This window comes from Punica granatum, chromosome 4 (genome assembly GCF_007655135.1).
Source record: "Punica granatum isolate Tunisia-2019 chromosome 4, ASM765513v2, whole genome shotgun sequence".
Lineage (NCBI taxonomy): Eukaryota > Viridiplantae > Streptophyta > Magnoliopsida > Myrtales > Lythraceae > Punica > Punica granatum.
Window position 1 is genome coordinate 34,684,441 of NC_045130.1, and position 17,797 is coordinate 34,702,237.

Sequence of the window (17,797 nt, forward strand, 5' to 3'; positions counted from 1 at the left end):
ATTCTTTTTTTCCCTTCAAAATAGGCTGTAGAGAGGCAATAGGCGCTATATCTAGGTAGAAATCACATAAACCTAAATAAATGAATTTACTTATATTACATATCTTATTTGAATTTTTATCTGTGATTTTTTGTATTTTTCCAAGAATGTAAAACTTTTCTTTTATAATAAAATAGTCATCCTTAAGATAGCTGTCGTTCTTATCAACTTCTCTTCGCCAACATCTTCCTTTCCTATACTGTGACGTGCAAATTAAGCTGTACAAATAGAATTTTCCCTCGATTATGCGATATCAAATATGTAGTATAATATGTTGTCTCATAGATACAATTTAAGAACCTTTTATCCGCTAAAGAAATCAACATCATGGAAAAGAAAAAAAAGAATAGAGAAAGATGAAAGATTAGGAACCTTGAGTCGATTTTTGTCATCTTTGTTATTCTTCAACTCATAAATAGAACTGAACTACAAAGAGAAAAAAAAGTAAATCAATAGTAGGACATGTAAATAAAATTCACTGCCTATAGTCCAAAAAAAAAAAAACGAGAACAAAAAGAAGAAGATAACACTGTTAAGGGCAAAAAGATCATAATAAAATTATTACCCCTGACTCGTCTTCATTCGAAGAAGAAAGCGCGACTGTTTTTCCATGTCTTAAAAAGCAATGGGTAGTTTAAATGCCATTTACTAAAACCAGGAGAAGATTCTACATAGTATATAATTAATAATGAAATGCTGACTAATTTCATTTACCATTACCAACATTTAATTTTCCAAGGATTTTTGCTATAAATTGCAAATTTATTGTTATCGTTCAAATTTTGTGGTGATTTTGGTGAAAGCCTTATCAGGTATATAAGTATATATATATATATGTATATATTCGTGAGAGCTGGACTTAATATATATGGGGAGATGTTAATTAATTAAGTAGCTAGAAATAATCTTTCTATGTCATAATTAATTAGCTTTTAGTATTCATTGGTCGATTATCGATCTACTCATTCAAAAGCACAGGCAGTCCTCTTTAATCGAAGTATAATTTCAATTAAAAAAATGCTAAATCAATATATAATATGTAATGCTTAGAACAGTTAATCCTGTTTCACCATGTGTAATCGTTAGTCTGTCCAGTTCTCGCCACCTTTAATCAAATTTAGCATTCAAATTGATAGAATTACAGTGCTATAATTCTAATTATTAAACAAATAGATTGAATTATATAGATTTTCATTATTATTGAACATTGTATTCCCAAGGTCAATTTAATTTTTATATATAACAATTTAATATATATATATATCAAAGTTATTAAGAACGCAATTAAGAATTTCTATATATGTATCGGATGGGGTTATCTATAATAATTATAGATATAATAACTACATTTAATTTTATTTACCGAAATAGATAAATGAAAGAATATTAAAGGGGGCGAATGTCCCTATATATTGGTTTTCAATTACCACAATTTCTCATATGTTCTAAAAAAGTTGGTTTGCAAAGAGCATGTACGTATACCAATTGAAAGCCTCTGTATATATACGATTATATTTCATTCAATTTTATTCGATCAATTTCTAAATTTATATGCGTCAAGTATGAAATGGTGTAATTTTTAAAAATTCTCCAACTTATATTTCCTCCTCTAAGTCTAAGAAATATTATTCTAATTGTTTATCTACTATTTCATGTATTGATCTCAACTATAATAATAGAAAACTAAAATATATTTGTGATAACCTCCTTTACGTTATTTTCTTTTAGGTATTCCAAATCGCTCTTTCTAATATCAGTAGCACGTCATCGACCATGAATACGAGGAGCTCTCCTTCATGCGTCATGTATTGGTCATTCGAATGGACACACATTATATACTCTACATATTATGCTACGCATGAATTTTTACTTTCTTTTAGACCTTTCACATTTAAATTGTTACATTTACTAGAGATTAATGATGAGCATTGGTATCCCTGGAGATGACTTGTATTTGTGACAACCCGCCTTTTCTGCTTTTGAAGTATGGCTTGATTTTTGGTGATTTGGGCAACAAAGAGAGTCGATATAATAGTTGCCCAGTACGAATTGAAGGGCATGCGAAGGGTATTACCTCCCCACATACTGAAAATAGTTGCATACTAAAATGCGAAGTATATAATATTGAAAAGAAACAAATACAGATGCAAAGTGCGTATACCTGAAGAAAATTTTAGGCAGCATCGAAAATGCATACATAACGATTGTACTGAAATATATATTATATTAAGTTTCCAAATATTCCTAACTTCTTTAAATTTCATCTTCTCTATCATTATCCAATGTTGTTACTAATAAAATTTTATAAATCAATTACCAAAATACTAACAAGAATTAAAATTATGAGAAGGCCCGCGCAAAGCGGGGTCTACAAGGCTAGTTCTTCTAATTGGTGCGCCTAACGATTCTCCCAACCTAAAAACTCACTCACATCTATTAATTAGTTATTGGATATTGTATAATTACAAATTATGCTCTTGTGAGTGAGATTTTGAATTAGGATGATTTTTAGGTTCAACACTCATTTCAATTTTAAACCATCGACCCAACGCTAATAATAAGGGCATACATGAATCTTTGCTTCATAATAATCCATATCTAAGTCAATGCATGCACAATTATATGTGCAACAATGCTTTTCTTAGATGATATTATGTATGCATTATGTTGTGTTTGGTTTCATAGTATGATTTTAAAATCAGATTTTGATTTTGAAAAAGAGTGGTATAAATGGAGCCCACCCTTTGACTTTGTATGGATTATGTTGTTTTGTTGTGAAAAAAAGTGGTATAAATAGGATCAACTTTTTGACTTTGTATGATCTATTTTGTTTTGTAGTGGGTAGAGTTAAAGTTAGAATTGTAATTTTAAAATAATACCCACAAACCAAACAATTAGTTTTGGAAGCTACACCACTGAATATATAGACATTAATTGGTTTATTTATTTTCCAAATTATGACTTTTATGTTTTGGGTGAATGAATTATCACTTATTTAGGTCATTCTCAAAATTAAACTTTGGATTTTAATTGACCTATTGAGTAGAGTCATATTACTTAGTCAAAAATTTAGTCAATATGGGTAGTTGTAAGATTCAATTTTAAATTAGATTTTTATTAAGTATTTATATATTACTTAACTTGGCTTAAAGTACAACTTCCATGAGATGGGCTCTAATATCTCTACATACTAAGCTTTGATCTTTCATGTTCTCAAGGATAGTTGGACTCTGGTTAAATTAGATTTTAGGGAATATAATTTTTTCTCCGATTAGTTTCTTGATATTAAGAAAATATATTTTAAATTGCTATTAAGTAATTCACACCATAGTATAGAATTTGCTAATAATGATCAAATATTTGTTGAAGAATTGTTTAAAAATACCAGTACCCAGATGCAGTTAATCGATAGAGTACCCTTACCAAGAATAATCCCAGTATCAAACCCTAGATTAATACTTGCAAGACCTAGCACTAGCCTAACAATACCAATAGAACGAAGGAATTCACCTCCTAAAGAAGAAGCAATTTCGGAAGTAAAAGGAATAAGAGAACAAATTGAGGAATTAGATAAGTAAACTCGAACAATAGTCCAGAAATTATGAATAGCTTTAGAGAAGCCATGAATAGATCTAGCCCAAGATATATAGCAATAGTTAGTAGAATTAGTCAAGAAAGAAGAATGGAACTTCTAGAATTATTACAATTAGAGAATATCAATACTAGTTGCTTAAACGATATAGAAAAAGAATACGTCATGTATGAAATAGCCCGAAGGAAAGAAATAAAGAGGAGATATCCGGATGTTCATGTACCAGAAGTCTATAGTAGAAAGCGAAAGAATGGAGAATAAAAACTAAAATGGATCCAGAAGCAGCTTTAGATTTATTCCTAGAAGCCTTACAAGCATCTACTTTAGAAAGACCAGAGCTAGAAAGAATGAAAAATAAATTGACTAATGATAAGAATGGAATAATTAACACAATAGAAGAATATCATGATGTGACTCCGAACTTTGAATTAGGAGAATTACAAATGAATGATGATTATAAAGCAGAAATAGTTGATATAGAACATGCCAGGAGAATGCGATTTATAGTAAAAGGGGTAAAACAAAACATAGAAAGACTTATAGAAATATTGCGAAGGCATTAGAACTTTTTAAGAAGATCTTTTGACAAGCTTGAGGTAACACTCGAGTTCTGAGAAAAAGTATTTGCTTTTACTAATTGTTACCGAATTAGTAATCCTTGTTATTCTTACCCAAATGGGTAATGAAAGGATTTATAAATATCGGAGTGCGAGATAAAGCAAGTACTATTCCAGGGAAAAGGATCAGCTTAGAAAGGTCTGTCTATGAATCAGCAAGCTATTATCACACTTAGAAGACTCAGTATAATTTCTTTAATAGAATGAAGAAATAGATTAGAAAGAGCAATTGAAAATAGTAATCATTCACAAGTATTACAATTGCAAGAATCTCTAGCTATTATAAATAGAATACTAAATGAAAAATTGGTTGATAGAATAAGAAATTCACGGTATCATAATCCGCATCATCATAGAAGATAATCGACTGAAAGAAATTGGTATCAGAGCCGTACAAGATCAGTATAGGAATCATGTCTAAACTAAAAAAATATATTGAAGAATTAAAATCAGAAATTAGAAATAACTCAGGAAAACAAAAATGTCTTAGCTGTTTAGATAAAATAGAAAACGAAATATTACAAATTCCGCGTTATAGTAAGAAGGATATTAATGAAGAAACTATCGTCATTGGAGAAGGAACATCCGTTCCAGGAATACCAATAGGAAATGAAAAATGTATAATGTTAGAACCCAGACTAGCTCCAAAATACCCAGTACTTATTTGGAATAAATACCCCAGTAACAGGAATAATTGGAGGAATAAACACTATAGCCATGATGCTAAATAATATAATGGAAATAGTTTCATATCTAGCCATGAGTAATAAGCATGTCGAAGGTATTGAAAGAATGAAAGAAAATCTCGAAAAAGAACACAAAGACCTACAAGAAAAATTAAATAAAATTTTAGGAGTATTAGGAGCATGACTAATATAATTGAAGATCTAAACGAAATAAGGAAAGATATGAAGGCTATCAGTAATAACATCAAGAATTTAAACGCTTTATTCTTAGAAAGGTTAGGAGATAATTTTAAAGGAAATAATATTTACGATAAAGAAATAATACAAGGAAAAGCTGAACCAAATATAGAATATAAGCGATGGTTATACCATTAATACCTGTCCTCATGGAAATAATTATCCACATTTATATCACACCATGGATCCCCAGTTAAATAACATAGCTGATTTAGTAGCAGAAATTAGGCACCATTTAGTAAGACCTACTGTAGAACCTATAGTACCAAACTGACTTAAATCAACAGTTGAAAGGAATAATCGATAGATTAAAAGAAATAGGAACAAAAAGCTCGGAAGAAGAGATTTGTATAAAAATTGAAGACTTAGATAAATATATAAGGATTGTTGAGCCAAAAGAAAAGCAAAAAGCCGAACCATCTAGTAGTCTAACAAAGAAAGATATAGAAGAAATAATAAAAAAGCAATTTGAGGAAGCATTTAGCAAAAAAGAAATAGAACCTTTCCGAAAAGAACGAGAATTAACAATTTACTCCACCACCAGGATGGAAACCATATATAGATTCTAATGGATATAAACGATAGCATAGCAGAATTGAAAAGCTTAATAGATATCAGTTAAAGAATACTCGAACAAGAGAGTGGTGGTTCTACAAAAGTTATGGACGAATTAAATGAATATATAAAGAAAAGAAAAGAAAAAGGTGAAGAAAGTCACGTTGCAAAAATTAAAGAAGAACTCCCAAGTAGTTAATGCTTCTGCTTCTGGAAGGATCACGGCTTTGGGTCCGTAATCTCCTCTAAATACCGGGTAGTAATGCTTCAATTTGCTTTCTTCCGTATAATTAATCAGGGAAGCAAAGCAATCCTTAAACTTCTTCTGCTTGGTCACCTTCTTCATCTCTTCTACCTTCTCCCTGGTGGGGATACTTGAAATAGTTGCTATTCTGCCAAGAGTCGTCATCTTTGACTGTGGTGACATTGCTGGAGCTTTAAGGGACCGTTTGGATTCAGAGTTAAAATTACTTTGATTTTGATTACCGTTTGGATTCAGAGTTAAAATTACTTTGATTTTGATTTTGATTTTGATTTCAACAGGACGACATCAGCAAAAGAAGACGTAAGCGCTGACGTTATAGCGCATTGGATCCCGTTGAAAACAGGTGCTGTCCTATTTGACAGCCCACTAGTCTGTATCGGCTTCTTTTACTGATGTCGTCCTGTTGTAATCATTCCATCACTAGTTCGATGGACCCAGAGTCCGATCCTTCTGGGCTTTGTCCATGGGCTTCCTCCTTCTGGGCTTCTAAAGGTGGAGTACAGATGGTACATCTGTGATTTCCCACCCATTCTCCATCCTGTGATCCATTCAGCGCCATACAGAGGGCTTCCTTGAGACGGGGCTTGCAGTGTTCCAAATCCAGGATAGGTCTTTCGAACTCCTGGATAGTTTTCTCCATTTGCGGACTGAGAGTGTGATTTACATAAACGGAGTATAATAAAATGGTCTTCGACTTGTAGTTCACTTTGGTTTCCTCTTTGATTCGCTGTAGTCGTTTGCAGAGTCCAGTGTAGTTGTTGATGTAGAACAAATCTCTGAATTTGTCTTCTTGAGCGTATTCCGGTGCGACTTCTATAGGCTGAAACATCTCGTTGCTCCTGCCGATGCATCCAAGTGCGAAAGAGGGTTTGAGTATCTCTCCCCCCTCCAAAAATGACGGGTATACAGAAAAAGTTTTAAAATACATAGGTTGTCCTTTTAAAACACGGTTATTAAAATGGCGAATTGTTTCTAGAACTCGCTGTGGGAACAGCGAGAATTGCTCCTGGAATGTGGTAGACTGAGCGTAAATGGTGTCGACAAGTCCATTAGCGAAGAATTCCCATACTGTGAGTCCAGATGCTTCTGGCAAGACTACGACTTTAGGGCCATAGTCTCCTCTCCATACGGGATAAAAGTGATGTGCTTTGTATTCCTCCTTGTAGTGGACAAGTGATAAGAATCGCTCTTTAAATTTCTCCATTGTGATTTTTCGTGCGGCGTCCACGGTCGACTTGGTTGGAATAGTTGAGATCGTGGATGGTTCTTCCAATGATGGCTTTGTTGCTGATGGAATTTTTCCAAGGCTTCGTAGTCTATTGATTGAAGCTGCTGGAGCTGGGACCAGCAACTTTTGAGCAAAGGATTTGCTCGACTCCTCCTCGTATTCCTTGATTGCTTTCTTCGCGTCGTCCAGTGAGTTGTAGCTTTTGTGTACAACTCCTTGTTTTCCATTGATGGGAAGTGCAGCTTTACTCCAGTCGTCGAAGATTCCTTCCATAGGTCCATTGAAAATAACGTAATACTTCTTTTCATTGGAGCTCCTGATTGTCATCCTCGAAAGTGTGGAAAGCTGGGATTCCACATTTTGTCGTTCCTTAGTCTTGACTTCTTCTTCTTCCACTTCCTTAGCCCAGTTAGTTTTAGGCCTTGGTAGTGGGGCTTCAATGACGTCATCCTTACAGATGGTTGGTTCTTCTGATGTGATTCCAAAGGTGGCTGCTAGCGTCGTCCTTGCGGTGCGGAGATCCTGAATTTCCTTTGAGAGCTTCTGAATTTCCTTTGACTTGTGTTCTATCTGCTGGTCGATCATATTTATGGCTTCCATTCTCTCGTGAGGGTGTCCGGAAGATGATTCTGTTGTCCTTTGATGTGTACTTCCTTGAAGGTGTATGGCTCGAGTTCCAATTGCCACCGAATGAGTCTTCCTTGGTTGTATCCTGGCTTGTGTCACTTTAAATTCCTGAATTTGGTGACGTACATGGAGTCAGTTCTCAGAATGAATTCCCTAGGCAGTAGATCAACTCTCCATTTCCGGAAAGTCTTAATGACTGCAAGAAGTTCTCTTTCATGCGTGGTATAATTTTGTTCTGTTTTTGTAAATGATCCACATACGTATTTGCACAATTTTTCCTGTAAAACAGAAGCTGTTATAAAAGTTTGAGCGGGGCGCTCTGTATTCCAATGCAATCGTAATGGAATTTCCTTGGACTTTTCATCCAAGTCAAACCCTTCACGTTGTACACGTGGACCTTTCAAAGAAAGGAATTTCTCTCCAATGGAGGCTGGTGAACCCGAAGGTTCGTAATACATATGTTTTCGAACTGGCAAGCCAGTCGCTTCTCCCGAGGGAGGAGGACTTGATCTCATAAGAGACAGGAATCGTTTTACATTTGATGCCTGGTTAGGCACTGCTGTCATCACGGCACTCCAAGTATCGGAACTTGCATCTGTTGAAACGATTATCAAATCATCCATAAATGGGTTATATAAGGTTGGAAGATTTTTGCAGAGATTTTTCAAAACCTGTACTCTTTTTGTATCATCATCCGTCCATCTCCAAACGAACTTTTCTGAAATCTTTTTCTGAAGCTCCTTTCTTTCTTTTGCTAAATCCTTAATCCATCCTTGATCAGAAATATAATTCAAATTTCCGAGAAATAGTTGGAGTTGCTTTCTATCTTCCATAATATCAGGGAATAAATATAGTTTTTCCAAAATATGAGGCTGTAGAGAATATTCTCCTCCTTTTTTAATGTTTAATCCTAGAAAATCGATTTCTTGTTGACAAAGAACTGCCTTTTTCCTTGAAATAATAATTCCCTTTTCATGACATCTCTGTAAAACTGTTTTCAATGCTTTAGGTTGCGTTTAGTTTCATAGTAGGATTTTAAAATCAAATTTTGATTTTGAGTGGTATAAATGGGACCCACCCTTTGACTTTGTATATGTTATGTTGTTTTGTTGTGGAAAAAAATAATATAAATGGGATCCAATCTTTGATTTTGTATGAGTTATTTTGTTTTGTAGTGGGTAGAGTTAAGTTAGAATTGTGATTTTAAAATATCATCTTGAAACCAAACAGGCCCTTAAAATGACTTTCTTTTTCTCCTTTTGTGAAAATAATAATGTTGTCAATATAAGCAAGACAAATATGCTCAAGTCCTAGTAGATTTTCATCCATAAAACGTTGATAAATAGAAGGTGCTTGTTTTAAACCAAAGGGTAGTACATTAAACTCGTACTGCCGCCGAGGTGGACATGTGAAGGCTGTCAATTCCTTTGTCTTTTCTTCTAGTCTAATCTGCCAGTATCCAGACTTAGCAACTAATGTACTAAACCACTCGCAATCCTTAATTTTTGCTAATATGTAATCCTTTCGAGGTAGGTTATAAGCGTCTCCATGAGTAGCTTCGTTCATCCTTTTGTAATTTATTACCATCCTACGTTTTCCTCGTTTTTGCTCATTATGATTATCCACATAAAAGGCTGGTGCTGAGTGTCTAGTCTTGCTTGGCCTGATGATTCCTAATTCCAATAGTTTAGCACATTCTTCTTTGAATTCCTCTACATCTTTAATTGTGTATGGGATATTATTGGGGACTTTTATTTCGGCATTCTCGTCTTTTAGTTTTATTTCTACTATCATTTGGTTTCTATTTTTGGTTTTCATCTAAGGGGTCCTCACTAGTGACTGATTCTAACAACCTTTCTGTTTCCAATTCTGTAGTTCTAATCGATAGACTTCTAAAAACTCCTGTCATAATCCTTATAATTTTTATCTTTCTTACAATACTAGAGTGTTCTATAGGAATTTCTACGACTGTTCTCTTTTGATGTTCTAAAGCGGGACATGTCAATTCTACCGTTTTTATTTTTTGTGTAAAAGGTTGATACAGTCTTAAAAAGTTGTTTCCAATGATTAATTCCATTCCTGCATCCTGTTTGTATTATACTAGGTATTGGGAATCTATAGCCTTGTATTACTAATGTTAGAAACTCTGCTCTTTCCGAGATTCTAATGACTGACTTATCTGCGATTATGATTTCTAGTGGTCTCTCCATCTTTTTCCAAAGGCTTGGGGGTAGTAAACTGGGTTTTCCAAAACAAACACTAGCTCCAGTGTCTATGTAAGCCATGACTTCCTTGTTAAACACCTTTACTCTAATAAAGGTAGCATTAGGGTTTTCCTTAGTCATCTAGTTCGAAATCAAGACTACTGGTATCACTAAAGATTTCGTAAAAAATTTTCACACGCGGATTATACAGATTAAAACACAGATTGAGACTAACGATTCCTACGAATCCTATCCTGTAAAGACTCATGAATAGCCCTAATAACACAGGCTCTACATTCTTCTAGTTTGATTAACAGACTATTGTTATCACAACGACTTATGACAGACTCTAAAACTCTATCGAAATGATTGAGAGTTTCTAAGCCTACAGACTTTAAAGCTTCTACAGCTGAATCCTGTCTATCCAAACGAGTTAAACGAAGAATATGAGACAGAATTCTTACCGTAAGATCTTGATCAGATCGATCCATAATGAATATTCAAGGCAAATCAGAAAGACTTTTTATTATAAAGTACCAAACAAAGATACATAGAATAATAACACGCAGAGTATGCAGAGGTACAAACTCAACAGTTAACAAGAATATTAAGAGCAAGAACATTGCTCGACTGGAATGACTTTCCAGCCTCCATGCTCAACGAAGAATATATAAGGCATACACTCAGAACAGTATTCAGATACTGTGATTCCTAGTTTGACACGACTAGAAGTGGCTTCTAGAAGGTAGAGCTGCTCATTGGGAGGATAATTGTTCAAATGAATTAGTTCTCCTATCCAGATTATTTCAGTAAGACGAATCTTTCGCTCTGAAGGAATGTTGTGGACTAAATCCTGATAGCTTCTGAGTTGGGACGACGTCCTAAACTGCAGCATATTTTCTTCACGAGTTCTCTTCCTAGACATGACGTTCTTTGGACCGAATTTTATTGACTTCTGAATCCTAGGGTGCTTTGAACGACGCATTCTACAAAAGAATCAAAATAAAAGGAATAAGAAGCTTTCCTCGAAGATCGCACCATGACATAGGAGTATGCTTCACAGAATATTTCGTAAGCTATGCTTCAACGAATATGACTGCGTCGAGAGGACTGTATCGATGACAACATGAAAATTCTGTCTGATTGGGTCATGAAGACCAAATTAGAAGTCTCAATAGGCGAGGAATATAGCAAGCTTAGCAATAAGGAGCTTTGGCAACTTTTGCTTCACAAAACTCGTGGACAAGTCCACCAGTATATGTCATTTGAAGAATTATCCTCCCAATGAGCAGCTCTACCTTCTAGAATGGTTGGTATAACCTAAGAAAGTTATTGCCTATGATTAAATCCATTCCTGAATCATGCTTGTATATGCTAGGTGTTGGAAACCTGACTCCTTCTATGACTAAGTTGACAAACTCAGCTCTATGGTGAATCCTAAGAACAGATTTATCAGCGATTGCTATCTCTAAAGGATATTCCATAGGTTTCCAGTACTTACCTGGAAGAAGACTAGGTTTGCCGAAGCAGACGCTTGCACCTGTGTCGATATACGCCATGATTCTTTTGCCAAGAATGTTTACCTCAATGAATGTTGCGTTCGGATTCTCCTTAGGCATCACTGGAGTCACTACTGAAATCTGTACTGTCTTCTACGGGTTGTAGATTTCTATCCATTATTCCAAGAAACATTTTTGCTCGCTGGTTATTTTCGTCCCTAAGCTTAATCTCTACTATCATATTATTCTTGTTTTTTATTTCATCTATTCTAAAGGGTTTTCACTAGATGCTTGTTCTAGCAGACTAACAGCTGTTTTTTCTAATTCAGTTTCAGTTATAATATTTACTATATGTTTAAATATTCTTATTATCTTCCTCTTCAAAATTTTGATTAGTATGATATATTGGTATTGCTACTTTCTGTGACATTTGTCCTCTTAGCCTAGGACATGTTAATTCAATATATTTTAATTCTTGAATGAATGGGTGATATAATCTAAGGAAATTGTTTCCTATTATTAGATCTATTCCGGAATCTTGCTTGTAAATGTTACGTATAGGAAAACGCTTATTTTCTATTAGCAAAGTCATAAAAGTCGCTCTTTCTTCTATTTTTAGTGTAGATTTATCTGCGATAGATACTTCTAAGGGTTTTTCTAACCTTTTCCAATATGATTCTGGCAACAAACTCGGTTTTCCTAAACAAATACTTGCTCCGGAATCTATATAAGCCATTACTTCCTTGTTAAGTATCTTAACCTTAATAAAGGTTGCATTCGGATTCATTGCTACTGCTACTATTATCACTGCTGTAATCAGTTACTAATTAATATATTGATTCATCATATAATTCTTTCTATTGCTACATCCATAACTAACTGCGTAGGTAATGCTAAAGGGATAATCTCCTTGCTGCATTAAATCTTTCCTTTTGAAATCAAAGACTAATCCTATCGAATTATTCAGATTTCTAGTTATTAAAGGGATGCCGTATTGACATGATACATTGAACTTGACTACTGAATATCCCAAATTTCCGTTTATTATTCCTATAACCTTTTCTTTAACATTTTGTATTCTATTATCTAGCACTATCAATGTAATAGGTGAATCTATTCCTTTTAGAAATGTTGATTTTATAATCATCTGAATTGTACTAATATGAATGTAATCTATCTTAGCTCTATCTTCCATAGATCTTTTGTCCATCTTTTAAGGTGATTTTTCCTTCTTTTTCTACTTTAGCGATTTTAGCTCTTTCAATCAATATATCAGAAGTATATCTTCCTCTTAATTCATCATGATTTATCACTGAAAAAGATTTTCTTCTACTGAACTCATAAATGGATAATCAAGAAATCAAGTAGTACCTGGTCTGGTGGTGTTGCTATTGCTTGCTTTCGTCGAATCCTTCTTCTTTTGGAGATATTTTGATGATACTCACAAGACATTGAAACTGAATGCTTTATTATGCTGCTTACGGAGTCACAGATAGATGGTACAGATACAAGGTACCGACCGGCCTCCTGCCTATGCCTGTGTCTACCCTTTGCCCTATTACAGACGCTTCCTTCGGTTTATATAGAACCAAAGGACACACATCAACCGTTGAAAACGAACGGCTGAGATCTAGATCTATTTACAAACAAGTGGCCGACAAACAGGTCAAACCATTATTAAAAAGCAAGGCCTAAACAGTGGCCGACGCCGACACATTCGTAAAGCAAAGTGGTTGCTAGCTAAGTCTTTTTCCTTATCTTCAACTGCGTCTGGGATGACACAGTAATTACATCTGTGTTCTCCGATCCGATCACCGGATTCTCCTGATAGATGCTTGCATAATGCCTCTTTGATCGTAGGTAATACCGTCTCTAGATCAATAATTGGGCGCTCAAACTTGCTCAGCGCGTCTTCTTCTTCCTTGGACATTCTTCTACCCATAAATGAACTGTAAATAAGTATCTGATCGGACTTATGATTAATCTTTAGTTTCTGCTTTAATCCTCTGAGTTCTCACACATAGACCGATGTAGTTGTTGACATAGTACATCTCCCTGATATTTCCAGTATATTCTGCTTGCGGGGGGTAGATCAATTGGCGGGAAATTGCCATTGTTCTTACCTATCATAATCGGCGAAATTACTGGTTCCAATACTTCTTCTTCCTGGAAAGTGGGATACGTGCTGTATGTTCTGAGAAACATATCTCCATTCTTCAACACCCTACTGCAATAATACTTAATAGTTTCTTGAATTTTCAAAGGAAAGAATGAGAATTGATTTCCCACTCTACTTCCATTGGCGTAGATAGTGTCCGTAAGTCCTGTTGAGAAGAACTCCCAAGTAGTTAATGCTTGGAAAATAAAGAAATTAGATTTAAAGGAATATAATTTTCCTCTTTAATTAATTTCTTTGATATTTCATGTGCTTAAGGACAGCTGGGTTCCGATTAAATTAGATTTCAAGGAATATAATTTTTCTCTAATTATTTTCTTCATACTTAAACAAATAGATTTTAATTAACTTATTCATAAATATTAATAATTTTTGTTTAGTCTAAATTATTTGGTGCAATGCATGGAATTAGATTGCAATTATTTAAATTTATTTTATTCTCGTGGATAGACATTAATTCATTTTTTCGTTATTTATTGTCATCATTTATTAGCATTTACTCATTTTAAAAATATTTTATTCTCTTAGACATTAATTCGTGTTTTTCTAATTATTTATTGTGATAATTTATTAGCATTTACTCACTTCAAGCGAGTTTTACTATATAGATATAGATAGATAGGTTCTTTTTTTTTTATTATAAGAATATATTGAATTGATACGATACAAAATCATTTGACATTGAATATATTGAAAGGAGCACTAACTCGCATGCTGACTAATTTTTTGTCGTTTACTATAACATTGGAAAGTAGAAAAGAAAAGAAAAATTTGGGAATATTAACTTTCGCCACCTATTAGTTCATCTTTTGTGTTAGACATACGCTTAATCATTTAGAAAAGCTTACCCATAAAAATAAGCTTCCATTAAGAGCAATTTAAAAGAAGTAAATTGCAAAGGGCAGTCAGAGAATGTCACATTATATGTGTTGCTGTCGGATACTTGTCGATAAATCTTTTTATTAAATAAAATATAATTTTGTTATTTAACAAGAATTTATTATTGTTGAAAATAGTAATCACTTACTAAATAATATGAAACTTAAAATTTAACAAGAACGTCGGTACATTCTTATTGGTACTGAATGTCAGTACATTCTTAAAGGTACACTAGATACACGCATCCGTGCTACGCACGGAAAAGAGAGAGAGAGAGAAATGATTAGGAAAAAAAAGAAAATAAGAAGGAGACCGGTGAAAAAAATGGAGAAAGAGAGCGGGAGATGAAGAGAAAAGTGAGTAAGTGGATGTTGAAGTAATTTGATGAAATTACTAAAACGGAAGGTTTTGGGAAATAAATTGTATTATGGAAGTTAATTGATAAATTGTCCGTAATATAATGGTATTTAATTAAAGAGAATGTATTATGAGTATTTAGAAAAATAAAGAGTGACACAAAAATGAAGGTGTGGCTTTAGATATAAAAAGCAAAGACCGGAACATAAAAAGGAATGTTTTACAATGAAGTCCGGGAAACGGGAAAATTGTTTTCCTCCGAGAAGGGCAACTGCCAAGCCCCTCGACTCTCTCTCTGCAATAACAATTGCCCCTCTATCTCATGAAAACTACAAATGTGCCATTCTATCCCTCCCCGCTATGCTACGCTACTGTTTCTCTCTCCCCCACCCCCACCCTCTACCCTAGCACGGCGTGCCCGACGGTGATGAAGAGGACTTCACCGGGAGAGAGGCTCGATCGGCGGCGCAATCAGATGGCGACGGAGCTCTTTGTACCGTCGAAACCCTAAACCTCCCCTGTTGAATTTCTGCTCCATCCACATTTTGGTGAATTTAAGGTCAGCTTCGATTTGGTATTGCTGCATTCATGAAGCTTTCAATTTGCTACAAAATTAGGTTAATTCTCGCTGATCCGATCTTGTGATTCATCTCATTCCTTGATCCTTTCGTTTTCTCCATTGGAATGAACCTACTCCTCAATCAGACGCAGTAGTAATATAAGCTATCGTGCTTGTTCCCAATGCTGATGCGATGGGATTTCTTACAGATTCTACCCTTGAGATATATTTGCGAAGAGAGAGGGAGACAGGACCGGTTGCCATGCAGACGATCAACAAGCAGAGGTAATGGTTCCATTGCCAATGCCTAACACCGTTCGGTTTTCTCGTTGTTGTTATGTTGTTTACCGACTGTTATGCCGTTTGTTATCGTGACATGGTTTTCGATAAGACTATGGTTGCCTCTGCTTCCCATTAGCATGTTTCCATGATCATTCACGGTCCTCTCGGAGTTAGATTTCCATATAGAATGCCGGCTGGATGCTTGCGACATGTTACTTTTGCCGGACGTTGTACCGAATATGCTCGGAAGAAGCTGGTGCTTTAGTAATTAATCATTCTTAGGAATTCATCTATTGTTATAAATTTTGTATTCGAGTTCGTCTCTTCAGCAAATCATCTTTCTAGGAAAGTTCGTAATTGATGTGCCAATATAAGAATGCTCGGCTTTGCTTTTCTTGTATATGCTGATTCTGTTCAGCTCGGCCTTAATTCAGTTTATCCGTATCAATTTGCGCGAACCCAAGTTTTTGCCTTTCAATGTTCATGCCGGCAAAAAGTTGTTTCGAGTCTTTTGACTAGGCTATCTTCTCATTGTTCTATTTGCATTCTGTGTGTTTGTCGCAGTGGATCTCGGAACCAAGTCACCGGGACGTCGAAGCAAGCTGTGCCTCATAATCTGCAGCAGCAGAGCACACGCCTCCCAACTGCAGTAAGTGGAAGCCTAACAAAAGGTCTAACACTCCTGGACGAGTTCAAGAACGGGTTCCCATCAGAAGGCTTGTCAGTTGCCTCGAACAGGTGGTGGGGAAGCGATTCTGGAGACGAGACCGAAACCAAGGAAGATGGGGAGCAGAAAGCCGACGATGCAGCAGCCGAAATGAAACCCGAGGAAGAGAAAGGGAGCAGCGGTGTCGATTTGACTGGGACAAGTCTACTGACAGCGGTGAGGAAAAGGGCAGCAGAAGAAGGACGAGCAGCTCTCAAGCTGGGCGTCTTCAAGAGCCGCCGTGTTCATGACATCGGGGATCAGGAACGGAATCTGCTGCTCGGGCTTTTCCATTCGTCATTGCCAAAGGAATGGACGGACAATCCAATTTAACCCCAGGTTCCGATGGAAATGATACTGCTTATGTGATCTGTATTCCATTGTGTGAACTCGGAATGCCTGAAGTGAGAAAATTTGCGGCCTACTGATATTTGAATTGAACCATGGACAGATTGAAACCTGGGTGCAGAATTTCTATGAACAATTTGGCAGTACATTCTCGATGTTCGAAAAATTTCGCTCACGGTCCCGGGTCCTTCAGTTTCTAAAAGATTGGCCAGGCCCACGAGCAATCATATGCGACCCGTAACGATTTCTCTTAAGAATCATTCGTCTATCCCAATCACACTATACGATCCATTCATTTGCAGATATATGATCCGTTCCCCGTAAGCCGAACAATCTTTCTACAAATCGTGTTTGGTTGACATGATAGTTACAAAATCTATCTTCCAGTCCAGTCAACCTCCCAATTTTCTCACACATAATCGATTAATATATGGCTTTCATGATTGTATATGTATTACTATTAAATCGAGTTGTTTTTGTTTATTTTTGTATGTGTTGATGATTAGGTTTATTTAATTATGCTTAATGAAGATCCACCAAAAGCAACCAATGGGCTTAATGGATCTAATTCCTGAAAGAGTGTCACAGCCCGAAACCCAATTACAATTCCTAATTATTCTGTACATGTTCTTCCCTGACATTCTTAAACCTTAATAACTAACATTAAAAAATTAGAAATTAGCATCCACGGGTGTTGTACTCTTGGTGAAATAGGTTCCATGCAAGCGGACTTTAACTGTAGTGCAGATGTTCGAAATTCTTCAAAAACATCTCGTGATCAAGATTAAATCAACGTGGAGCATGAATTAGTGGCCGAAGACACCTTGTTATTTGACTGAAAAATTATAAATGAGCATAAAATAATTTGTCCCCATAGACCATAGCATTGGGAGGAAACAATCACTACTGTCTCCTCAAAACAAGGAATCTCCTCTTAGGAT

The 17,797-nt window shown here is 35.3% G+C and overlaps 2 protein-coding genes across 3 annotated transcripts; one reads left to right on the forward strand and one right to left on the reverse strand.

The window, feature by feature from the left end:
• Positions 1-5,758: 5,758 nt before the first annotated feature.
• LOC116204960 lies at positions 5,759-13,115 on the reverse strand. Of its 2 annotated transcripts, none has more exons than XM_031537349.1 (2): positions 12,921-13,115; positions 5,759-7,954 (listed from the first exon to the last, which is right to left on the reverse strand). In XM_031537349.1, the coding sequence occupies exons 1-2, from the start codon at positions 12,999-13,001 to the stop codon at positions 6,401-6,403; spliced, it is 1,635 nt and encodes a 544-aa protein (XP_031393209.1). In that variant the 5' UTR covers positions 13,002-13,115; the 3' UTR covers positions 5,759-6,400. The 2 variants fall into 2 exon arrangements, with proteins under 2 accessions (XP_031393209.1, XP_031393210.1); XM_031537350.1 differs by having other exon boundaries at positions 5,759-11,036.
• A 2,077-nt stretch (positions 13,116-15,192) lies between these two features.
• Positions 15,193-17,004, forward strand: LOC116202428. The gene is made up of 3 exons (XM_031533972.1): positions 15,193-15,520; positions 15,730-15,805; positions 16,367-17,004. Exons 2-3 carry the CDS (start codon positions 15,783-15,785, stop codon positions 16,839-16,841), a joined length of 498 nt encoding a protein of 165 aa, XP_031389832.1. The 5' UTR covers positions 15,193-15,520; positions 15,730-15,782; the 3' UTR covers positions 16,842-17,004.
• The last annotated feature ends 793 nt before the right edge of the window (positions 17,005-17,797 follow it).